This window comes from Marmota monax, unplaced genomic scaffold (assembly GCF_021218885.2).
Source record: "Marmota monax isolate L192 unplaced genomic scaffold, Marmota_monax_Labrador192_F-V1.1 WCK01_AAM20220418_F8-fsc00404, whole genome shotgun sequence".
NCBI lineage: Eukaryota > Metazoa > Chordata > Mammalia > Rodentia > Sciuridae > Marmota > Marmota monax.
Window position 1 is genome coordinate 344776 of NW_026694380.1, and position 24544 is coordinate 369319.

At 49.9% G+C, this 24544-nt stretch overlaps 2 protein-coding genes across 2 annotated transcripts; both read right to left on the minus strand.

Moving 5' to 3' along the window:
- Nucleotides 1–982: 982 nt before the first annotated feature.
- On the minus strand, nt 983–4799 carry Neu1 (neuraminidase 1). The gene is made up of 6 exons (XM_046467917.2): nt 4549–4799; nt 3931–4123; nt 2966–3228; nt 2231–2413; nt 1827–2049; nt 983–1725 (listed from the first exon to the last, which is right to left on the minus strand). Exons 1-6 carry the CDS (start codon nt 4708–4710, stop codon nt 1499–1501), a joined length of 1251 nt encoding a protein of 416 aa, XP_046323873.1. The 5' UTR covers nt 4711–4799; the 3' UTR covers nt 983–1498.
- A 319-nt stretch (nt 4800–5118) lies between these two features.
- Slc44a4 (solute carrier family 44 member 4) lies at nt 5119–24522 on the minus strand. The gene is made up of 21 exons (XM_046467815.2): nt 24425–24522; nt 22553–22601; nt 21806–21879; nt 21604–21682; nt 20688–20787; nt 20481–20606; nt 20189–20249; nt 13308–13398; nt 13141–13224; nt 12644–12879; nt 12433–12532; nt 11685–11777; nt 11314–11416; nt 7687–7940; nt 7507–7601; nt 7309–7412; nt 7126–7199; nt 6832–6902; nt 6632–6726; nt 6467–6551; nt 5119–5365 (listed from the first exon to the last, which is right to left on the minus strand). Exons 1-21 carry the CDS (start codon nt 24456–24458, stop codon nt 5244–5246), a joined length of 2130 nt encoding a protein of 709 aa, XP_046323771.1. The 5' UTR covers nt 24459–24522; the 3' UTR covers nt 5119–5243.
- Nucleotides 24523–24544: the final 22 nt, after the last annotated feature.

Below are 24544 nucleotides of genomic sequence, written 5' to 3' on the forward strand. Positions count from 1 at the left end.
GTGAATGAAATGAAGTTTAGGCTTTGTTTTAAAATATTCAGCAAAGGAAAAGAAAATAGGAACATAAGAAGCAGAAACACAGAAGCAAATGTGGCAACATCTTGATAACTGTTAAAGCTAGACGTTGGCCAGGCATGGTGGCATATGCCCATAAACATAGCTACTCAGGAGGCTGACGCAGGAGGATCACCTAATCCTAAGAGTTTAAGATATGACTGGGTAACGTAGTAAGAACTTGTCTTAAAGTTTTGTGACATGGGAACTATTCCCACTCCATCCCCTGTCCCCCACTTTTGTTTTAAAAATGTTTATGAATTAAAAAAAAATCTTAATATTAGTTAATATTATTATTTGCAGAGCTAGAGATTCAACTCTGCCACTGAACGAAGTTCTCAGCCTCTTAATATTGTTTTAAATTATTATTATTATTTATGGTGCTGGGAATTAAACCCTGGGTTTGGTCTTCCACTGACTACACTCCCAGCCCCCTCTGAACGCTCTTAACATCCCATTGAGGTGTTGTATTTTCATTCCTCATGGAGTAAAGCTGTGGCTCTACCATTTACCAGAAGGCTGCTCTGTTCTTTCTGTAGCATCTGCCTCAGGATAAAGGTGCGATTTTGTCAAATAATTTGTTAAGGAAGTGCTTACTTCTCATCATGCTGGCCTGGAACAGTCTTCCCATCTGATTTTATAGACCTGCTCCCTATTTCATGGAGGAAAGTATTCCACCTCATCTTAGGAATATGAAACACAGCAGGTTTCAAAATATCTTATGGAGTTCTCTCTCCTACTCCTCATTGCACCTATTAAGATTGACCTGTTTTCTGTGATGAGAGGGAATGTCAGAGGGAAAGGAAGATTTGATTTGCCAAATTCAGGTTTTTCCAAGCAATAAGCACACTAGCTCCCTCCTCAAAATACTTTCCCAGTCTCACAATTGTACATGAGGATGTGCACTGACAGAAACCAGACACTCTACAAATGTTCATTTTCTTTCATTAAAAATGTTAAGTTACAAAGATTTTCATTCATAAATAGTCAAAGGGTGGGGTACACCTGGTTCCTTACCCCGAAACCAAGTATCTTGCCCTCTAGGGACTTTCACAATCCTCTTTATTCCAACCCCTAAAAGAAAGCTCAGCCTTCTCCTAGTTCCCTGAGTTCACATTTGTTCAAATCTATGGGCCAACCCAGCCCTGCCCACAAAAAGAACCAGTCACTATCCTGGAAGGGCAGAAAGGGTAAGGGGACACCATACCCAGCGATATGTAAAAGAAGTGCCCCCAGGTAAGGGCAGAACTTCCTGTGTGGGAGAGGAAGCTGGGCTTTTAGTCCTAACGGAGTGATTTCCCTGTCAAAAAGAAGTTGATTTTGTAAAAAAAGCTAGAATCCAAAGGAAGATGGAACTGTCTTTTAGGTACTCCCAGCAGACTCTCTTAGATCCATGGTTCTGCAGGCAGAGTTAGGACCTTCTACCCCTGGGGTAGAGCACAGCTCAGAGTGTCCCATAGACACTGACTTTGGCCATGGCGATACTCTCTGTGTAGTGATTCAGGCCTTTCTCATACAGGACATAGAGCTGGGGGGCCTGCTCCTCTCCATCAGCACTGCTCTCCAGGGCCGCCAAGGATGAGTAGCCACTGGGCCCTGGCCATAGCTGGACAGTCTTTTTCTGCCATGAAGTACCATTGCTGAAGCTCCAGCGCAGGGTCAGGTTCACTCCTGGGGAGAGTGCAAAGAGTCAGGGGGAGGAGGGTCTCTGCTCTGCAGGCCTTATCTAAATGCAGGTGCTCCCCCTGCTGAGCCCACCCTCAGGTACTCACGGAACTCTGGATGGGCTGGATTGGAGAAGAAGATAATGCCGGAGTTGGTAGCTATTGCTCCTGCAGCTACCACAGGGTCCACCAGCTCAGGGTCAAAGGTCACATCCCGTGGCCTTAGTGTATCACAGGCATCATAGCTGCGGAGGACAATCCGGCAGTGGCAGTGGTAGTTGTTCTGGTTCCGGGCATTAATGATGACTGAACCATCTGGGAGCTCATAGGGCTAAGAGGAGAGAGCAGGGCCTCAGAAGGACCAGGGGAGGGGGCAGGGCAAATGCCTTTGTTCCTGAAGGGAGTAAGGTCAGGTGGCAGAGTTGGGCAGCCAGTCTTGGCTCTGTGGAGGGAATGGTGCTCTGGAGGATAGGGCAGGTTGAATGATGGGGAACTTCCCATGGACTCCTGACCTGGCATTCATCAGGGTTGAAATCATTTTCCCGCTTGGGCTGGCCATAGGGGATGCCGCTGACCCCACTCCCGTAGCGCCAGGAAGCACCGTGGTCATCACTAAGCAGACAGAAGACACCATCTCGCTCCAGTGTGCCATGGCCACACACGATAAGCCGGCCCTTCCGAGGCTCACGCTGTTTCTGTGGGAAGCAGAACTGGGTGTCTACAAAGGGGGACTCTGTAGGGGCTCAGAGGCAGGGATAGGAGTTCACTACCTCACATGTGAGGACATGCTTGTCCCTTCAGTATGTCCTTCACTGACAGTTCCAGAATTCCACAAGCATAGACTAACAGAACTGAGAAGCTCTTCTTGGGTCATCAGGTCTACTACTGGATATGTTGTGCATACTGGGGCCCCTGCTATGGAAGCTTAAACCCAAAATGAGCTCATTCACCAAGCTGTGAACTAACACAGGCTTAAGTCTGCCATAAGGAAGGGAATCCTTTTCTCTTTTGCATAAAGGTATCACATAGACTAGGGCAGTCCTATTCTCCAAGTGGGAAGCCAGAGGTAAAGTCCCGCCTTCCCTGGGCAGGGTGTTCTTCCCAGGATGATCTTGTCACCTAAGAATCCCATCTGAGACAGAAAATCTGATTTGACAGGGTATTCCCTTTGGGAAAAAGTCCACTTGGGGTCATCAGCTAGACTCTCCAATAGGCAGCCCCCTCCACCCATATCCCAGGATGGAGACCTGAATGCCAGAGCCTGGTCCAGGGGCAAACATTTCAGTGCCAATATCCAGGGAGAGATTCCGGGGTGGGCTCCAGGAAATGCCATCATCCTTGCTCCATATCAACATGGTAGAGGCCACCTGACAGTGGACCTTGTGAGCACAGAGAGTGTAGAAAAGAAACACTACTCCTGTCTCAACATCGCTCACCACTGCCCCCAGGTTCAGCCCATCAGCTGTCTCCCCATCATCCATAATGAATTTTGTGGAAGACCATGTGCTACCTATTAAAAAAAAAAAAAGGAAGAAATGCAGAGTGAGTGCTCTGAACATACCTTTTCTATCACTCGTGTGTGTGTGTGTGTGTGTGTGTGTGTTGGGGGATGGGGGTGTGCTGGGATTTAACCCAAGGGTACTCTACCACTGAGCCACATCCCCAGTCCTTTTTATTTTTTATTTTGAGACTGAGTGTTGCTAAGTTGTCCAGGCTGGCCTCAAAATTGCAAACTCCTGCCTCAGCATCCAGAGTAGATTGGTTTACAGGGGTGCACCACTAAGCCTGGCTTCATCACCATGCCTTTGCCCCATTTTTTCTCCATTGCTTTGATCACCTTTCCCCACATAAGAAACAAATTTATTTAATTATTATGTTTATTGCCTATCTCTTGCCAATAGAATGTAAGTCCTACGAAGATAGGGATTTTAGGTTGGTTTTGTTCATGGCTATATTCACAGAACCTACACTAATGCCTGGTATACAGCCGGTGCTCAACAAATGTTCACACTGGACAAATGTTCAACTCCTTGATGATCCCAACACCCAGATTACTGCCATGGGCACTTTTCCTCCTTAGGTTTCCCCCATCCCTGAGGAACTCCGACCTCATCCCTCCAAGTTTCCCTATCCTCAGGGGTCTTGGGATGATAAGGATCCTTCCAATCCACCCAACATAGCCCCAGCTCTTTGAACTCAGACATCTTTATACCCTGGTCCGTGGACCTTCGCAGAGCAATGAACTTGGCCCCCTCATCAGATGCAGACTTTTTTCTGGCCTCAGCAAAAGCGAGAAGAGTCCCCTGAGGAGTGGCTGTGATGAGCGGAATGCGGAAGGTGTCCACTGAGCCGATTTGCCTCCCACTCACCCATAAGAGCTGTTCCATTGTCACTATTGGTTGTACCTGCAAGGGAGGAGGAAGAGGCAAAAGAGACAAGCTTAACTTGTGGTTTTAGGACAGGTGGGTGGCAGCTTCAACTCAGTTCCGACTAGAGGGAGAGTACTGGGGATCCTGAAAAGGGGTGGGGGACCAGAACAAGAAAGGGTAACCCGAAGGAGAGCTTGGAGTGAAGCTGATGGCTCAGAACAGGGAAGTGGAGAAGGAACCCTTAGGTAGGGATGGAGACCCCCAAAAGGGAAGAGGCTCGAATGAGGAGGACAGAGACCCAGAGAGGACAAGAGGCTGGAAGCGGATTGAGAGAACAAGGTCTAGGAAAGGGGGAAAAGTCCCGCCGCGAAGAAGCGGCTCAGCAAACCGTCTCCCGGTGGACATGGGGTAGGGATCACCCGCGCGTGTCGAGGCCGGAGCTACGGAAAGCGGCGACTCACCAGACTGAAGTCATTCTTAGCCCCAGCCTCCAATACTGTCAGGGACAACAGCAGCTGGAAGAACCCGGCAAACAGCCGAAACCCACAACCTTCTCTGGAGCCCGGCATACGCGGTCTCCCGGGTCTGCCCCGGATCTCTGTGTCCGGTTGTTCCCTTGTCATATCTCTCCACAGCAGCGGAGACCCTAGTCCCAAATCAGCCCCGGCCGGAGTCTGTCAGCTGACCCCGGCTCTTTAAACATTCAGACCTCTCCTCCAAACCCGCCCCACACCGAGCGGCCCCGCGGCGCTTCCATGATTCTAATTGGTCCTCAGGCACTCTGACCCCTCTGTCAAGCCGCGCGCCTTGGAACTTGCCCTTCCGATTGGTCCGCTATGAAGGGCGTTAGCGCGTGACCCGGATGGGAAGTTCTTTTGGCCCTCGTGAGGAAGGCGGACTCACACCGTATCAACCTTGTGATTGGCTGAAGTTTAGGGAGGTGTAACAGGGACGGGGCCTAATTTAAAGGTACCGGCGGTGGGTGGGATGCGAGAGGCACCGTGTGGTCTTGGAGGGAATAAAAATAACAGTTATTGAGAAAAAAATAATCAATCTTTTAATAAAATCATTTAGCTACAAAATCGGGGTCTGTAAGGCATAATGTGACTGGGCGTCTGTGCAGGCGTGGTGCAGTACTGGGTCAGGGCCTGGTCTCTCATTTCTTCCTCTTCTTGTCACCAGGGGGCGCCTGGTTCTTCTTGCCCAGAATCTTGAGGAGGCCCTTGGACATGTAGTAGGGACGGTCTAGGGAGCCATCGTTCCGTTCCAGGTCTTCCACTAGCCATAACATAGCGTTGTTAGAGTGAACCCTGGTGGGGCCATGCCCAGGGGGAAATAATCTGGGACTGCTGGGACTGCGAAACTAGCCGCTTATTTCCAGTCCCGGGGGTATCACCGCCTGCTGATGTTTTTCAGGCAGATTTTGTGATCTACAGGGCAGGTTATGTAATCTCAGGAATGTATTTCATAGAGTCATAAAGATTAAGCAGCATGTCACCTGCTTAGCGCATGGGTAGGGGTGTAGTTTAGTGGTAGAGCATGTGCTTTGTGTGCACAAGGCCCTGGATCCTATCTGCAGCAGACGCACACATGAATTGCTTAGGCATGTATCATCCCCGGAATAAACAAAAAAACAAATAAATAATACAAAAAATTAATAAAATGGATGTACTTTGTAGGATGAAAATACCCTCTCATTACAGCCACCTGCTGGGAAGTCTCTCTTGTGACTCCCCTGTCCTCCAACACTGGGGAATGAACCCAGGGTGTTCTACCATTGAGCTACATCATCCAGCCCTTTTTACTTATTATTATTTTTTAGTTGTTGATGGACCTTTATTTTATTCATTTATTTATATGTGGTGCTGAGAATCGAAATTGAACCCAGTGCCTCATGTGAGGCAAGCACTCTACCACTGAGCCACAACCCCAACCCTTTATTTTTTATTTTGAGGCACGATCTTGCTAAGTTTCCCAGACTGACCTGGATTTTTTTTTTTTTTTTTTGTATTGGGGATTGAACCTCTAGGGGCACTTAACCACTGAGTCACATGCCCACCTTTTAAAATTTTTATTTTGAGTCAGGGGCTCTCTAAATTGCTGAGACTGGCCTTAAATTTGCCGTTCTCCTACCTTAGCCTTCTGAGTTGCTGGGATTACGGGTGTGTGCCACCATGCCTGCCACATGGGAGAGCCCACCAGCCTGGGGATTCACTCCCTCCTTTGTTTCCCAAACCCCTGGCCTTAGGATTTCAGAAGAGGTTCCCTCTGGCTTCTTTAACTCACAAATTGCTGTTTCTAGAAGCACCAAATCTCCAAAAAAGCCTGGCAGTAGGGTACTGTTAGGTTGGGGAGAAGGTAGCTAGGGGTATCACTCACGAAAACAGAGGAAGAGTGTGTCCACACACATGCTGAAAACGCTGAAGAAGCCACTGGCAATGACGTAGGCCCCCAGGATGGAGGTCTGGAAGACACAAGGCTGGTTGGAGCTACTGGGATTTTTTTGGGAAGTTGGGGGTTGAGTCACAGAGGAGAGTCACTCACCATAATGGGTAGCCAGTAGTAGTTGAGGTGGGGGCTTTCAAAGTCTTTACCCAGCCCCTGAATTCGGCCAGAGAAGAAAAAGAAAGACAGGACCCCTGTGGGAGAGTTCCCAAGATCAGTGCTGCTCCTCTGAGGTTACCTTTCCAGCTCCCCAGCACGCCTCCAACCCCCACTCTGCAAATCCCAATCTTGGTCCTTACCAACACCTCCAACCACCAGCAGCTTTCCGAAGAACAACAGCAGGTCTGTGACTTTATCCAGGACAATCACCCTGTACCAGCAATTAGGGTAGGTTGTGGGTGAGAGGCCTAGAAGAACAGCTGACTACATAATTTGCAGGGACTTGTTTGAAATCAAAGTTATTCCCATTTCAAAATGGCTATAACAAAGCATTAAACCAAGTTCAGGGTCCTTCTGAACGCAGTGTGCTTAGGAAGCCAGACTAGGGTGGGAGACCTGAGGGGGAGCCACATGGCAGTGCAGGACAGCCTGACCTGACAATGTTCCTCATGAGCAGCATGAAGGCATTTTTGGCTGAGACACAGAAATTCTTCCCGTAGATGGCAATCTGAGGGGGTAGGAAGGTCAGTCACATGTGGTGGGCTTTCTTAGATTTGGCTTGGGGGCCTAGGCCAAGGGGTGCCAGACCAAGGAGTTGCTTGCCCCTGGTAGCTCACCATGATATATGCATTGCGGTTCAGGAACTTGATGAACTTTTCCAGACACCAGAGGCAACACTTGAAGCAGCACATGATACAGCGGGCCATAGGGTTCTGGGCTCCTGGGAGGAAGGGAAACTCCTGTCTGGTCAATGCTTTTCCCCAAGGATCCAGATGCTCAGCCCGGCCTTCCCCAGCTCTTGACTGCAGGCTCACCTCTCAGCTTGTGGTCAATGTACTCCAAGATGATCCGAGCTATCTGCACAATGGTTAAGATGAGGGCTCCAAATGCCAACGAACCAGTGTGGTAACTGCAGAAGGAATTAGGAAATTAGTGGCCCCAGGACTCCTGGGTCTCTATTGCTCATAGTTCCCAGGGTCCTTCCTCTGGCTTACCGGAGGGTGCGTATGAAGGCGGAGCTCAGGGGGAAGGTGGGGATGTCCCGTGGCTTGTGGAAGGCCCAGTAGAAGGAGGCAAAGGCCCCAGCCAAGACGCACTGGCCCAGGGCCAATACCCAATTAAGGGTCCAGAAGAGCCCCAGGACCCCATAGATTTGCAGGTTGAAGAGAGAACGTTGTGCTAGGCCTGTGGATGCGTAGCTCTGGAAGACACACATCAGCCCTGGGCAGGAGTAGTTCATGGACTGGTCCTGGGGGTGGCGAGGAGGACAGGTTGGTTCAGGTCCAGCTTTAGAGACTTCAGTGCATAGCCCTGACCTCCACCAGTTCCCAGCAGCCTCCCTCAGCTGGGGAGACAGTTCCTTCTAGGAATCTTATCTCCAGGTTCAGACTGCATTCAGTCTGTTGTTTGGGTGTTAATTAGCTTCCTTGTCTCTGGACTGGCCCAAGAACATCCAGGTCTCCTGGGCCAAGCCAGTGGTGTGTGTGAAGTCCACACCTGTGTGAATTGAATATACTGGGTATTTTGATATTAAGCAATTAGTTTTAATTCTGTTGGGTGTGATATTGACAGTGGTTATGCTTTTTTTTACTTTGAGACAGGATCTCGCTAAATTGCTGAAGCTGGCCTTGCAATTCTTCTGCTCAGCCTCTTAAATTGGTGGGATTAAAGGTGTGCATTACCACAACTGGAGTGGTTATGCTTTTTTTTTTGGTACTGGGGATTGAACCCAGGGATGCTTAACCACTAAGCAACATCCCTAGCCCTTTAAAAAAATATTTTTAGGGGCTGGGATTGTGGCTCAGCGGTAGAGCACTCGCCTAGCACGGGTGGAACCCGGGTTCGATCCTCAGCACCACATAAGAATAAAGGCATTGTGTTGTGTCCATCTACACCTAAAAAATAAAATAGAATATTAAAAAAATATTTTTAGGGCTGGAGCTATAGCTCAAGCAGAGCGCTTGCTTAGCATGCGTGAGGCACTGGGTTCGATCCTCAGCACCATATAAATAATAAAATAAGATAAAATAAAATAAATAAAATTTCTGTCCATCTACAACTACAAAAAATTTTTTTAAATACATATTTTTATTTAGAGACAGGGTCTCACTGAGTTGCTTAGAGCCTCACTAAGTTGCTGAGAGTGGCTTTGAACTCTCAATCCTCTTGCCTCAGCCTCCCCAGCTGCTGGGATTATAGGTATGCACCACTACACCCAGATGTGGTTATGCTTTTTTAACAAAAAATTTTTTTATATTGCTGGGGATAGAATTCAGGGCCTTGTGCATGCTAGGCAAACACTCTAACCCTGAGCTACAGTCTTCATTATTATTTATTTATTTATTTTAAAGAGAGAGAGAGAGAATTTTTTTAATATTTATTTTTTAGTTCTCGGCGGACACAACATCTTTGTATGTGGTGCTGAGGATCGAACCCGGGACGCATGCATGCCAGGCGAGCACGATACCGCTTGAGCCACATCCCCAGCCCTTCATTATGTTTTTTATTTTTTGTTTATTTGGTACTCAAGATTGAACCCAGGAGCGCTTAACCACTGAGCCGAATCCCCAGCCCTTCTTATTTTTTATTTTGAGACAGGGTCTCACTAAGTTGCTAAGGCTGGCCTTGAATTTACAGTCCTGTCTTAGCCTCCTGAGTTGCTGAGATTACAGGGGTGAGCCTCCACACTAAAGTTATGCTTTTAAAACTCATCCTGACATATTTACATGATGTCCAGAATTTGCATTTATAAACTCCCTAAAGGTTTGGGGTGTAGTTAAGTGGTAGAGCACTTGCCCAGCACGTGAAGGCCCTAGGTTTGCACTGCTAAACAACCAAAAAACAAAAGTTAGGGGAAAAAAAATGTCATGAGGGCAGGGAGATAGGTAAAGTAAGAAGAGCAGAAAACTGAGGGTGGTGGACTCTGGGTAAAGGGATTCACCACTCTACTGTGAACCTACTTTGCGTGCATTTGAAAATGTCCATAATGAAAAGTAAATGCATATATAAAAACTAAATCAGTCCAGCAAATGTGATCAAGAAAATCTTGATAATTTCTGAAACTGGGTTGTGTTTGAAATTTTGTAATAAGAAAAAAATAATAATAATTCTAGGTACAGTGGCATATACCTGTAACTGTAGCAACTTGGGAGGCTGAGTAGGAGGATTGCAAGTTTGAGGCCAGCCTCAACAATTTAGAGAAACCCTAAGCAATTTATCAAGAATTTGTCTTAAAATAAAAAATAAAAAGGACTGGGTAATGTGGCTCACTGGTTAAGCGCCCCTGGATTCAACCCCCAGTATCAAAAAACAAACAAACAAAAAATATCCCCCACCCCCAAAGAACCAGAAAACAATTTTCCACTTTGTAGGTTACCAGGTTTGCGTCAGTTTTCACGTAGATGGTAAGCAAGTTGCAAGGAGAAACCAGGGCATTCTGGGCTTTACATACCCAGCGCCCAGTGCCCAGTGCGTCTTCTGCAAGTATAGCTGAGTTTTTTTTTTTGTTGTTGTTTGTTTGTTTGCTTGTTTTTGTGGTATGAGGGATTGAACCCATTGATGTTCTACCACAGAGTTACATCTCCAGGACTTCTTAAAAATATTTTTTTAGACAGGGTCTTACTAAATTGTTGGGGCTGGCCTTGACCTTGTGGTCCTCCTGTCTCAGCCTCTTAGGTTGCTTAGGATTACATGCATGTGCGAACCTGCCTGTATTAATTTTTTTTTTTTTTAAATAGAGTGGGCCCAAGGGCTGGGGATATAGCTCAGTTGGTAGTTCAATCCTCAGCACCAAAAAATAAGTAAGTAAGTAAGTAAGTAAATAAAATAAAGAGTGGGCCCAGTACCTTAAACTTGCAATCCTCCTGCCTCAGCCTCCAGAGTTGCTGGGATTACAGGTGTGCATTACTGTGTCTTGCTCCTTTTAAAATCCTTTATTTTGAGACAGGGTCTCACTAATTTGCCCAGGCTGGCCTGGATTTATGATTCTCCTGGCTCAGCTTTCGGAGTCTCTGGGATTACAGGTGTGCACCACCACACCCAGCTATGACGTGAAAGCTTTGAGGATAGTAAATTCCCAGCAGTATAGTGCCATGCCCTAGAATCTCACAGGAGAGTTTAAGGAAGTAGCTTCTCTTCCAGGCCCACCTCCAAGATCTCACCTGTGAACTGCCTAGGACAGTGTTCAAGGGAAGTAGACTTAAATAGCAAAACAAAACAACCCCATTGCTTATAAGATCTCATCAGGTGCCAGGCATTGTACCAAGTACTTTAAGTATCCAATGTCACTTAACCTTCTCAGCTACCCAGAAGGACAGGGTGAAGGACAGAGCTGAAGTGAGGTGAAGTAGTTAATAACCCTCGAGGCAGAGGAATATCCTGCTACCCAGCCCTCCCCTCTTCCACCTTTAGGCCATGATGTCTGTCACAGCCTCACTTTTCCATTATGTATAATGGGTGAGTCAGCAAGAGGAATAGAGGGTGGTGGTAGGTTATGTGAACTTGAGAGAGCCCCCTGCCCTCTCTGGCCTTAGTCACCTCTGCCTAATGAGGATCTGGGCTAATTAGTTCCTAAGGTCCCCTCAGCCCTCTTGAAGCCCCCTCCATGGTCCACCTTTCCTCACCATGGGGTCACACGATGTATTCACTGGTACGTTCTCACAGCCGGGTGCACTGGCATTGGACACCCAGTATACGTACTGGGGTTGCCCAGACGTGGCCAGGTATCCAGAGGGGCGTCAAGGAAAGCATGGTCGCATGGTGCCTCCATAGGCCACTCCTCAGGGACTGTTCCTGGGCGCTGGTGCAGGTTGTATACAGTACAAAGGGGGCTAGAATTCAGCCTGTGCTCCCTTACTCAGTGCTGTCTAGCCACAGGGCTGTTGCTGCACAGAGAAAAGGGTACATTTGCCAAATGCTCTCTGACAGTATATGGGCAAGTACTTCTTTGCCCCTCAGGCCTGCACCCCAAGGCTTTACTGTGGACAAAGGATACAGAGCAGTCATGGCCCAGTAGGCAATGCAAATGACAAGGAGGACAAAGGTGACCAGTGGGTAGAACATGGTTGACATCATCTGACCCACAGCCCTGTGGAGAGACAAGAGCTGTCCACCAACCTGCCCCTAGCCCCACCCATCCTCTGAGATCGGCTGACTCTAGCATGGGCCCCTCAGCTGCCACAGCCAGAGTCGGCCCTGTGTCCCTGGGGTGGCAGCAGTAGGGCAGAAATTTCATCTTTCCTAGCACCAGTGCTTGGTGTGGGTGGGTACAAATCAGGTGCTCACTGAATGAACTGAAGGCAATATATCTTGTTTCTAGGGACCCTTAAAGGGGACTAGAATCACAGAAGCCACTTGGGCAAGCAAAGAGAAACACCAAAGTGTGGTCTCCTTGACAAGTTTGGTGGTTCCTGGTTGGCAGGAAGCTGCCGCTTCTCCTCCCTGCCTGGTCTCCTGCTGTTCCATCCACCATGGCCACTCCCACCCTTCTAGAGGCCTGCTAGTTTTAGGTACTTGGCATTCACCAATCCATTTAATCCTTATGACAATCCCCTAAGTTGCAACTGCTGATACACCCATTTTACAGGTGGGAAACTGAGGCTCTGAGATCCTGTCATCCAGTGGTGTTACCCACTGCCCTAATACCCTTCTCCTCTGGAGCTCCCTGCCACCTCCCTGGCATCCCCACTCCCAGGCCTGCACCCCAACCCTCAGCCCCATCTCCCTCCTAGACAGGCTCTGACTTGCTGGCCTCCTTCAGGAGGGCAATGGCGATGCGAATCCGCTGGCGCAGGAAGATGAGCAGGAGCAGCAGGATGCCTTCAAGCACGGCCAGCACAATCACTGCAGGGGATGGGGGAGACAGTGGGCATAGGGCCAGGGTCAGACCAGGGCCAGCATGGCCCAGGGCCAGGCTCTGGTGGCTGGCAGCTAGAGAACGGGTAGGGTACTTACCAGCAGCTAGCCAGGTCTCCTGCACACTCTGGTAGGCACTGAGGTTGGTGGTGAAGCCCAGCTGGGAGATAGAGGCGCCCTTGTCCCGCAGCACTCGGTACTCCTCCCAGCAGTGGTAGATGCCGTAGGCCAGCACTCCAAGTACCCCTATGATCAGCACCAGCACTAGGGGCCCAGCCACCAGACGCAGAAGCAGGATAAATAGCAGGCTCAGGATCAGAGCCACACCTAGGGCACTGTAGGCATAGTAACATAGGTGAGGGTCACTTCTGGCTCCTGAAATTGTTTTCCTTTCAGAGGTTTCCAAATACCTTTCCTTATGCCATCCAATGTCCCCAGATTTGACCCCCTTATAAATCCTGATGGGCATGGAGTCTATTCTGAGCTCTGGCTCCTTCTCTTCTCTCTTCCTTCTGTTTCTGACATGGGACTAGCAGGTAGAGAATCAGGGAGGGGAGAAGGGAAGGACAAGAGAGGAGGAGAGTGTGGTGACTCACACAAGAATCCAATACCAGGATTGGGCAAAATCTTCAAAAATCTTAACAGTGATGTCACGGGCATTGAGGCTGTCAAGAAGACCACTGTTGGGGAGAGACCAAATCAGATGGGGCTGCGGGCTGGAAGTGGTGTGGGATAGATGCGGGTGGGGGGGAGCGATGCCTACCTGATTCCCTGAGTAATGGTGGTGTTGGTGATCCAGGGGAATTCAGGTAGTGTAAAGTTAGTGTTGGGCAATGGAAAGCAGCGCCCCAGAGCTGGAAGAGAACAGGGATTGCCGGATGTAAAGACTATTCCCCCCTACTAGCCCATAATGCCTCAGGGGATGGACTCTCCTCTCCTGGGACTAGGGGTGCGGGGTGCGGGTGCTGCTCTGGATTCCGAAGCCAAGAGGGGGCTCTTGCCCCGTGGAGTCAAGGCTACCATCCATTCCTCTCTGCTGCTGCCCTGGTTCAGATCTCCTCTCCTCTGGATGGACCCCTGTGATACCCCAGTCTCAACTTCCATCCACCCTCTGTTAGGTTGGTGGTGGCAACTTGGCGACTTGGTGGCGACTTAGTGGTGACTTAGAACAAAGCAGCCAGAGGGGGAAAGGAACATCAATCAGATGCCTGTGGAAATGCCTGTCAATCAGCCAGATCTCCTGACTAATGCCTGTCAATCAGCAGGACCCCCTGGCCAATCCAGGAGTTCAGCCAACTCCCCTGACCAACTCCAAAGGGGCAAGGGACCCTAGAAACACCTTTTCCTGTCCCAAGCCCTTCCCTTCCTGCTGTAAGCCCCATAAAAGTCCAGTCCTGTCGAGCTTCCACGCAGTTTCTCCTCAGACCTTTCCCCTGTCCCCTCCGTGGGTCTGATCGAGTTCCACCCAGGAGTGATATCTCAATAAAGCCTCGTTCAGCGGCCCTTTTAAATCTGCCTCCTTTGGTCGCTGCCTGCCTGGCCCGATCTGACATCTTGGTGCTGAAACCCGGGAAGGGATCTTTGGGCTTCTCCCTCAGGGGATTGAAACACATCCCTTCCCCCTTAAAACGAACAGGGAAATTTCTAAGCAGCTCTTTCCCTCTCCCTTCATCCAGGCCGACAGGAGTGGGGTAAGTTCCCATTTCCCCTGACCTTCCAAACCTTTCTTTCTGTCTGTCCGCGGGGTCTATCCTTAAGTCACGCATGCTATAGGCCCCGCCCATTCTGTTCAGGGCTGGGGGGGGGGAATGTGGAGAAGTCCCAGTCCTCCTGAGAACCACCCACCCAACCAGGTTGGCCAACCACTGGGGCCCGCGGAGGCTGTAGGGAACGACTCAACCTCTGCCCTGGCCCGTATCTGTTCTGTAGGTGAGTGCAGACAGAATTTGGGATGCCTTCTTCTGCTCCCACTCACCCCCGAGGGTGCCAGAATGTCATGGGAAACAGAGTCCTCTCCTTAGACCCCAAAGTCCTTGGGTGTCTATATTCAAATTCTGCCAAGTTAGGGCTCATTCAAGAACTGCCTGGTATTTTACTGCAGTTATATAATTGGTCACAATGGCCCCCAGAAGGAACTGTTGAATTTAAACCCTCACTGAATTGGACAATTTCTGTCGCCGGACAGGGAAATGGGAAACCACGTTCAGGCTTTTTGAGATTCGCTCCGGTCCTTCCTTCTGCTCTCTGCTCCCAACCGTCTCTCTGCTCTTTGCTCCAGTCCTTCTGTCTGCTCTCCCTCCCAGTGGTACCACGTCCCCTCCCCCTCCCTACCACTGCCACGGCCCTGTCTGCGCGCTTCCAGTCTGCCTGGCCACCAGACACGTGCGCCCTTTCTCCCTCCCTTGCTGGCTCCTCTCACACGCCTCCCTTTGCCGCCTGGTTCCAACGGGCAGGCAGGATGGGTCCCACCTGGCTGCAATGGGTGGGTTCTCCGGATCCCTCTGAGCCTCCTCCTCTGCTATGCTCACCTCTTCTACTGACAGGCCCTTTCCCCTCCCCCTACTCATGCCTCTCTTCTCCTGTCAGTTCCGATACCCAGTCCCACCAGGCCCTCCCACCAGCTAACCCAAAGCTCCTTTGTCTTCTCAAGGAAATGGCTGCTGCTAAAGGGATCATTCAAATACAGATCCCATTCTTACTTCAGGATCTTTCCCAGAATCCAGATGAAAATCCATCCTTATTTCTCAACCGCCTTACAGAGGCCCTAACCAAATACACTAGGCTGGATCTTGAGTCTCCCACCAGGGCTACAGTGTTAACAATCCATTTCATTATTCAGTCGGCTCATGATATTAGAAAACCCTCAGACCCCTATCTGAGATCTGGTGAAAATGGCCTTTAAAGCAGGCTCCATTGCAGAAAAAGGTAACACCCCAAACCCAGGCCTTGGCAGTGGCCCTGAGGCCTATGTCTCTAGCAAAAGCTTCACGGGGGAAACCAGCATTCCTCTCTGCCAGGAGCTTGCCTCAAATGTGGATGCAAAGGTCACTGGGCTCGCCAATGCCCAAACCCATGGCCTCCTCCCAGGCCATTCCCCACCTGTAAGCAGACAGGACATTGGAAGATTGACTGCCCATGGCTGGCCCTTCCTCGGCGCCTCTACGCAGGGGTATGACCAGTCAGGTGGTCCCTTCTCTTGAACTATTGGGGTTCACAGAAGACTGAAGAAGCCCAGATTCAAAGACCACCATTACCCTCTCTGAGCCCAGGGTAATGCTCCATGCAGCGGGTAAGTCCATAAGCTTCCTTGTGGACATGGGGGCTACCTATTCTGTCTTGCCTGCCCACTCTAGGCCTCTGTTTCATTCCCAGGTCTCAGTTATGGGGATTGATGACAAAGCCTCCTCCCCAAACCGAACTGCTAAGCTGGCCTGTGCCCTGGAGGGACACCCTTTCACACACTCTTTTATGGTTATTCCATCCTGTCTAGTTCCTCTCCTAGGCAGAGATGTTTTCCAATTACTAGGAGCCACCCTCCAACTACACCCCAAGAATACTACCACCCATCTCCTTCTGCCTCTAATTCTTACCCTCTATAATGACCTGACCTAGTTGTCCCCAGATCTGGGACATCTCTACGCCGGTCATAGCCTCCCACCACAAGCCAGTCCGAACCCAGCTGAAACCCCAAACTAAATTTCCTTGAGTCCCTAAGACTCCCCCGCAACACTCCCATATTTCTGATACGCAAACCCTCAGGCACCTATCACTTAGTCTAGGAACTCCACCTAATTAACGAGGCCATTATTCCCATCCACCCGGTGGTTTCCAATCCTCACGCTTTTCTTTCTCATATCCCCCCTTTGACCACTCACTTTACTATCCTGGATCTTAAAGCTGCCTTCTTTACAGTGCCTCTGCGTCCTGACTCTTATTACCTCTTTGCCTTCACACAGGAAGACCCTACATCCTTTAGGTCTCAACAGCTGACATGGACAGGCCTACCCCAAGGCTTCAGGGACAGTCCCTACCTCTTTGGTTAGGCCTTGACACAGAATTTAACTGTTTGTGGTTTGGGGATAGCACTCTCTTACAGTTTCCCTACCTCAAGGGAAACTGCTAACACTGTCCCCTCCATCCTCATTGAGCAGATCATTTCCAGATTTGGACTTCCTACCTCCATCCAGTCAGATAATGGTCTGGCCTTCACTTCTCAGGTTGTTCAACTAGTCTCCAAAGGCCTCAACATTACTTGGAGGCTCCACATCCCCCAATGACCCCATACAGTCATACTTCCATGCTGGGGCCCACCAAACTGGAAGTTTCTTGCCAACCCTCTCCTTCTTTTACTAATCATTAATCTCTCTAAAGCTTCTATCCCAACCCACAGATGGCGCTTCTACATCCAAGCGACATGGCAACAGGATGGCACCACCCGCTCTCAGTTTATGGGCCAAGGCGATTGCCCTTTCACTGGATGTAATTGGGTCGTCACCCTTAATGTTACTGGATTCAACCAGGCCACCTCATCCCACTTATGTTCAGCAATGCTATGCTTCATATCAGACCAAACTGAAGAATCCTGTAAGCACTGGCCTGACACCTATGGCGGGTGCCCTTATAATTCATGAAAAAAACGCTTTCTAGATAAGCCTTGCTATGAGAATCGAGCATACACCAAATTGACTATTTGGGACCCATGGAACCCAAAATGGGCTTCTGGTGTTGATGGTAAATTCTATTTGTGGGGTTTTGCCAAACACCCCTCAGCCTCTATCAGAATATAGAGAACTTATATACAAGTGCTCCCTCAAATTCACATAACCATCCAGGAGCAAGAGAAGGAACTCCAACACCAGCTGGATGCAGTTGCCCATCCTATAGCTGATCCTTTCTCATAGGTGGCCCTAATACGTCAGGCCTTCAGCTTCTCAATTTGTCCAAAGTGAATAACATTTCAGACTGTTTCCTCTGCGCAGGTTTGGATCGTACTCCATTAACTGCGATTCCCACTGATTTTCCACTCAATACCTCAATTAGACCCCAAGGACCCCTCTCTCCAGCCTTTGAGGAAGTACCTCTTTTTCGTAACTCATCAGGGAACTTCTCTTGCTGCTACACTTCCTCAGGTTCTGCACCCTATGACCAGATTGTTCAAATTTCTTCCTTAACCTTTGCTCCACCTGAGTTCTTTTTCTGGTGCAATGGTACCCTAACAAAAAAATCTAAGCCTCAACATGCCGTTTGCTTTTTGTGTTCCTTCCACCTTGGTCCCCCAATTAACTCTGTACAGTGAGGCTGAATTAACATAGCTTGTCACCACCTCCCTTTCCAGGACAAGAAGGGCCGTCTTTTTGCCAGTGGTAGTTGGACTCTCCCTGGCCTCCTCCCTCGCTGCCTCTGGACTTGGGGCAGGAAGACTTGGTTATGCAGTAACCGCTACTCAGAAGCTTGAACAACAACTTTGGGAAGCAGTAGAGGCATCAGCCGCTTATCTCGCTTCCCTACAAAGACAAATAACATCTCTTGCCCAAGTCTCATTGCAGAACCTTCGAGCTCTAAATCTTTTGACAGTAGATAAAGGAGGAACCTGTGTGTTCCTAAAAGAAGAATGCTGCTATTATATCAATGAAACTGGATTGGTCGAAGAGAATGCTGACACCCTCCATCATTTGGGTGAAAGGCTTAAATGGCAACCATCAAATGACCCTTGGCCAGGCTGGCTAAACTCAACCCTCATTGCGTGACTGACTCCCATTCTCACTCCTATATTAGTAATAGGACTTCTATTAATGATTGCTCCTTGCCTCCTCAGGTTGGTTCAAAAGCAAATGAGTGAAATTGCCAGCGTGACCTACAACCAGATGCTCCTACACCCCTACAGTTGCCTTCCCACGGAACCTACACCCGAGCCACTCCCCTCTCATGATACCCCTAAACAAGCAGGAAGTAGCTAGATGAAATTCGCCGCCCTGTATCACCAAAAAGGCTGGAATGTTAGGTCGGTGGTGACAACTTAGAACAAAGCAGCTCGCGCGGGAAAGGAACATCAATCAGATGCCTGCGGAAATGCCTGTCAATCAGCCAGATCTCCTGACTAATGCCTGTCAATCAGCAGGACTCACTGGCCAATCCTGGAGTTCAGCCAACTCCCCTGACCAACTCCAAAGGGGCAAGGGACCCTAAAAACACCTTTTCCTATCCCAAGCCCTTCCCTTCCTGCTGTAAGCCCCATAAAGGTCCAGTCCTATAGAGCTTCCATGCGGTTTCTCCTCAGACCCTTCCCCTGTCCCCTCTGTGGGTCTGATCGAGTTCCGCCAGGGAGTGACATCTCAATAAAGCCTCATTCAGCGGCCCTTTTAAATCTGCCTCCTTTGCCGGACTCCCTTGACCTGACACCCTCTGCCTGTCTGTGGGCCAGGAAGACCAGGGCACAGCACGACCTCATCATTCCGGGCTCTATGTCCTTTGGCTTCTCAGATACCTTCAGAGGCTCTGCCTGGAAACCATCCAGGTTCCCTGGCCCAGCTTCTGGACCCTGCCTTCCATTGTCCCCTCACTCTACACCTCCCTTCTTTGAAGTCCCCCCACTCCTCTGGAACAGCTTTTGCTCAGTCTCACCTCTGCAGGAAGCTTTCTCACCCATCCCCATCTCCTGTGGTACTTGTTATGTACATGTAGAGCCATTTAATTCACCCTCACAACTTTGCCAGGAAGGTTATTTACATTACAAAGAAGAGGAAACCAGGTGCAGGGAGGTTAAGTAGCCCAGATCACTCAGCGGGAAAGTGCTAGAATTTAAATCCAGATCTGACTTTGGAGCAATCTTTGGACACACTTCTTATTGTACTTACATTAAAAACTGTTTATCTTTACTCATGCTACAATTTAAAAAATGTTTTACATTAAAAAAATGTATTAGGAGCTGGGCATGGTGAGGCATGCCTGTAATCCCAGCTACAGGGGAAGGCTGAGGCGGCAGGAAGATTGCAAGTTCAAGGCCAGCCTGGGCATCTTAGTGAGACTTTGTCTCAAAATGTAGTTTAAAAAGGGGCTGGGGGTAGCTTAGTGGTAGAGTGCCACTGGGCTCAAGCCCCAGTACTCCCTCCCTCCCCTATCATACACACACACACACACACACACACACACACGTGTGTGTGTGTGTGTGTGTGTGTGTGTATTTGAGGTTGCAAAGGAAAACATACAGGATAAAGGCCAATTGCAACCCCACCACCCACTCACATTCATTTGTAACAGCTGGGTGGATATCCTTCTAGTCTTTTCCCCTATGCAAAGGGGTAGCATGTATGTATAGATTCTTCCATGGGGTTTTCATGGGGTTCTCATACAGTTTCTATGACCATCTCTGATCTCTCCACCTACAATGTAGCTCAGGCCCAGAGCAATTTCTACCTTCCCCACATTTATCCCCAGTGCCTGGTACATAGTAGGTGCCTGAAAAACACTGATGGTCTGACTGTGGGGTCACACGGCAGAGAGAGAAATGGAGACCTGTTGCTCATTCCACTTGTGCCACTGACAAGCTGTGTGGCTTTACTCTCTTTACTCTCTGGTTTCCTCATTTGAGAAATAAAAATAAATATTGGAGGAGATGATGCCTGAGGAGGGAACTGTGTTTCTCACCTGGAGTGGAAGGCAGGAGGAAACTGGGGCAGAATTCCTGTTGCAGGCTTTGGAGTACCGTCTGTGGGGTGGGGAAGGGAGAACAGAACACACACACAGACATAGAACAGGATGGAGAAGTTGGGTCCCCTCACCACCACTGCCACTGTTGCCACCACCACTACCACAGGGCTCAGCCGGTCCACCCTTCCCAGGAACGCCAATCAGTGATCCTCTACCCAACTTCCCCTGCTACTCCATCCTATTGTGGGCCCTCCTGAGTGACAGTGATGATGTCGGGGGCAGTACTCACCATATTCCCGGGCACCCCTGGCAGACAAAAGTTCTTTTTTTCTTTATAGAAGACCTCTCCAACTGTCAGCGAGAACTGATCTTTTTCCACTGTCCATACAGCCTCCGGGCAGGAGGACACACATACCTGGGGAGCAGAGAATGTACTAAGGGGCTAGTACCTGGGGCCCTGGGGACATGTGAGGCAGAGGCAGCCCTGGGCTCTGACCTGGGGCGTAGGGCATTGTAGTCCCTTCTGGGCGACTGTGATGATGTTGTTGGCCACTATGCAGCTGAAGATGTTGAAGTACAGGACATAGGGTTTATCTCTGCAGGAAGAGAGGAAGAGTGGGCTCAGGGCCTCATCTGGTGTTAGGGGAGGGGAGGATCTACTGAGGTCACTCCCCTAGAGTACAGTGGACCCCCTGTGGCCTAGAGGAGTCACATCCAGCACCTGGTCCTAGCTCCTCTGGGGAGGTAAGGGAGAAACTAGATGATTTCCCAGAACAACTCCCATCACAACAGCTAAGGAATGGCTGAGGGCATCAATTCTGTAGCTTAATCCTTTCCTACTAGCTTTATGACTTTGAGCAAGTCACTAAACATCTCTCTGACTCAGATCCATCATCTATAAAATGATAGTATCTACATCATGAGGCATTAAAGAGAGCATGTGTAAAGTATACTGCCTGCCTGGAACATAGTCAACACTATGTAAATGCTGGAGGGTTGATTATTTATTAAACATTTCCTGCCTGTGGAGACTGACAGCATCACTTCTATAATCATCCTTGTGTTTCAGATGAGGAAATCAAGCTCAGAGAAGTTAAGTAAGTTGTCGAAGGATATACAACCAAAACTTAGCCAAATCTAAACAGCCATCTCTGAACTCTAAAACCATGCAATTTACCACGTTCTGGCTAAGTCCTCTCAGTTCTGGGGGACTCAAACTAAATGTCCAGCAAAGGGAGGGCTCTGGTGTGATCAGATTCAGAGAGGGTGGGGATGGGGTGGGAACAACAGGGGAAGAGTGTAAAAGAGCATGATGGTTCTCTTGCCTGAGCTGGGGGATGGGAGGCTGTTGCCATCTCCTGCCCACTCCCACCTTACCTCCCTCCTTTTACTCTTTCTATCTTTGTACTTACTTGTTCTGCCCCATCCCGCAGTAGGCACCTGTGGAGTTCCTGGGGTAGAGCACTTGCCGGGGGTCTCCATACACCCAAGCTGAAGACAGACATACACAGATGGATCATGGGAGGGCAGGAGCTTGCAGGGAGCAGCTATGGGGTGGTACCTCTGGGTTATCACCCCACCCACCATTCCAACGCTGCACAGATGGAAACTCACCCACGATCCCCACCACGATATAACCCAAAATAAAGAGCAAGAAGATGACACAGCAGATGACATCCGTGCAGCTCCTGGGAAAGAAATGGAGTCTGACTGGGGAGGCTTTGGGGAGGTATAATGGAGGGAGTTGGTGAGGGGAAGGGGACAGTCCCCAAGGGTCTGCTGGTGAGTTGGGAAATGCTGGAGAGTGGGTATTAGCAGGTTTCATGTATTGTTTGAAGTACTGGTGATGAAACACAGGGACACTCTGCGGTTGAACTCCATCCCTGGCTCTTTTTATTTTATATAATGAGATGAGCTCTGGCTGAATAGATGAGGCTGCCCCGGAATGTGCAATCCTTCTGCCTCTTTCTTGGGATTACAGGAATTCACCACTGTGCCCAGCTTATTTATTTATTTATTTTAAAAGAAAACCTCTTTGTGGGTATCTTTCTTCTAAAGCATGACAGAGAAAAGCACAACTCAGGGGCTGTGGGTATAGCTCAGGGGTAGAACATGAGCTGGGTTCAGTCCCCAGTACTGCACATAAAAAGGACAAGTCCTAAGTACTCAGCTGGGTGAATTTCCCCCAAATGTATACACCCCTGTATCACCAGTACCAGGAAGCTCCCTGCTGACCAGACACAACAAATACCCTGGGGTAGCATTTTTTCTTTTTTTTTTTTTTTTTTTTAACTGATATTTTAGCAAATACAAAATAAAAACCAGACTCCCCTGCCCCCCAGGGCAATGACCAGAACTCACCTGTTTTTGATGGGGCCTCGAAAGGAGGGGTCATATTTGGCAGGTTTCCCTGCGGGGCATGGAGAAAAGTGTGGAGAATGAGGCCCTGAAGGGGTTTCTCCATTAGTCTGTTCCTCTGGAGTCCCTCCTGGCCCCAGGATCCTGTCCAGGGCAGGGCTGGCAGGAGGGAAAATCTAGGGAGCAGGAACTGCAGAATCCAGGAATCCACGCCTGGTCAGCAGCTCAACTGCTCACCTTAAACTCCACCCAGATGACAGGCAGGGGTGGGGAGGGGGACTTTCTGTTTCCAGATCAAGACTCACACCTCAAGGCTGCCTGTCTGGGAAATAGCCTTGGTCCCCTGGCCCCATTTCTCTCAAGGCTCCCTCTAGCTGGTGGGAGGTGGGACACTGTGTCTCAGGGGCTCTCAGTCCCCACTCTTATCCTTCTCCTCTCTCTACATTCTGCTTTGGACTTCCCAGGTCCAGAGCCCCTCAGGGAGGTGTCCCAGCCCCTTATCACAGCTGCCCCAGAACCAATGCCTATCTTCACTCTCTGACCTGAAGCCATGGACAAAAAAAAAAAAAAAAATTGAGCCTAGGGTGTCAACCCCTGCAAGGGCCTGGGGATTGGAAAAAGAGGACCCCTATAGAGGGGACCCCACTTCAAAGGGACCTCAGTTCTCAGGCAGCCACCACAGAGCTCTGGGTGCTAGTCAGGGTGACACCTGAGCTGACTGGCTGTTGAGATTGTGGCCACGTCCTGTTCCTGGTCCTCCCTGAGTACACACAGGGAGGAGGTGGGGCCAGGCAGCCAGGGTCTCACTGTGGGCACCAGGAGGGAGGGCAGAAGGCTGGGCCAGAGTCTGGGAAGGGGTGGGATCCTCTCTTCCCAGGTGCTCTGGACTCTGTCCTACCTTGGCTTATGGGCATGAGGTCAATGATTGATCCAAAGCTGCTCCAGGAAGTTTTCTGGGGAGTGTCCTGGGCCCCCCCCCCCCCCCCCTCTCTAGGGAACACCTGGTCCTCCAGGCTTCTCACTCAGGATTGTCTCCCCTCCAGACCTAAGGGGATCTCTGTGGGCAGGCTACAGCCCTTGCTGCTCACAGGAATCCTGGAGGCTGGTCCCCAGCTCCCTCCCTACTCCTAGCCCTTTTTCCTTGCAGATTCTGGAAGCCAGCTCCTGGCTCCTTCTCCCCTTGGCCCTTACTCTTCACAGGAATCCCAGTCCTGGTCCTACTCCTCAAAGTACTCCAGACAGACTCCTTACTTCTAACAGAGACGCCAAGGCAGGTCACAGGGCCATTTCCATTAAGACCCTTATCCCCAACTATTCATAGGGATCCTAGCAGAACCCACTTCTCTTGCCATTCCTTGCAGAGACCTGCAAGTAGACCCCAGCCCACTCAACATCACATGCTCCCACTCCTCACAGAGACTGCCTGGCAGGCCTTGGCACCTTTCGGCTTCAGAGACCCAGAGTCCACACTGACTCCTGGACTCTTCCTCACAGAGGCTCCAGCTTCACCCACCAGGTTCTTCCTGCATCCTGAGCCCTGTTGTCCTGCTCATGACCCCAACCCTGCCACTTTTCATCTGGGCTTTGTTTGCCCACCCCTTCCCGACCCTCAGAGCCCAGAGTGCAAGCCTGAAATCCTGTCACCTCCTCCAGCTTCACTCCACAAATGCTCCCCAGCAATGGCCCCCAGGCTCTGAGCCCTATCCTCTCCCCAGGACCCTGATTCTACCTCCTTCCACCTGCTCCTGTTTCCAGGACTCTTTCCTCAGGGACCCAGAACTTTCCTTAGTTCCTCTCCCTGGAGCCAGTCTCAGCCACCGTGTCCTGCCAATTTCCCTCCCTCCACATAGCCCCGGCTTCTCCCCTCAGTCTCACCATAGGCCTCGTCCTCATCCTGCTTTCCTCCCATGGCTCAGTCTCCCGGAGTGATTGCAGCCCAGGAGACCAGGCGTCTCACCTGCCGCCAGCCCCGCCTTCCCACACGTCACAGCTCCA

What these genes read in the sequence shown, in the direction of transcription:
- Neu1 (XM_046467917.2), bottom strand. Translation starts at nt 4,710, where the DNA reads ATGACAAGGGAACAACCGGACACAGAGATCCGGGGCAGACCCGGGAGA. An exon ending in CTAAGAATGACTTCAGTCTG is followed by an intron (nt 4,124 to 4,548) that starts GTGAGTCGCCGC and finishes CCTCCCTTGCAG; the next exon opens with GTACAACCAATAGTGACAAT. An exon ending in GCGAAGGTCCACGGACCAGG is followed by an intron (nt 3,229 to 3,930) that starts GTATAAAGATGT and finishes TTTTTTTAATAG; the next exon opens with GTAGCACATGGTCTTCCACA.
- Slc44a4 (XM_046467815.2), bottom strand. Translation starts at nt 24,458, where the DNA reads ATGGGAGGAAAGCAGGATGAGGACGAGGCCTATG. An exon ending in CATTGACCACAAGCTGAGAG is followed by an intron (nt 7,413 to 7,506) that starts GTGAGCCTGCAG and finishes CCTTCCTCCCAG; the next exon opens with GAGCCCAGAACCCTATGGCC. An exon ending in ACCGCAATGCATATATCATG is followed by an intron (nt 7,200 to 7,308) that starts GTGAGCTACCAG and finishes CTACCCCCTCAG; the next exon opens with ATTGCCATCTACGGGAAGAA.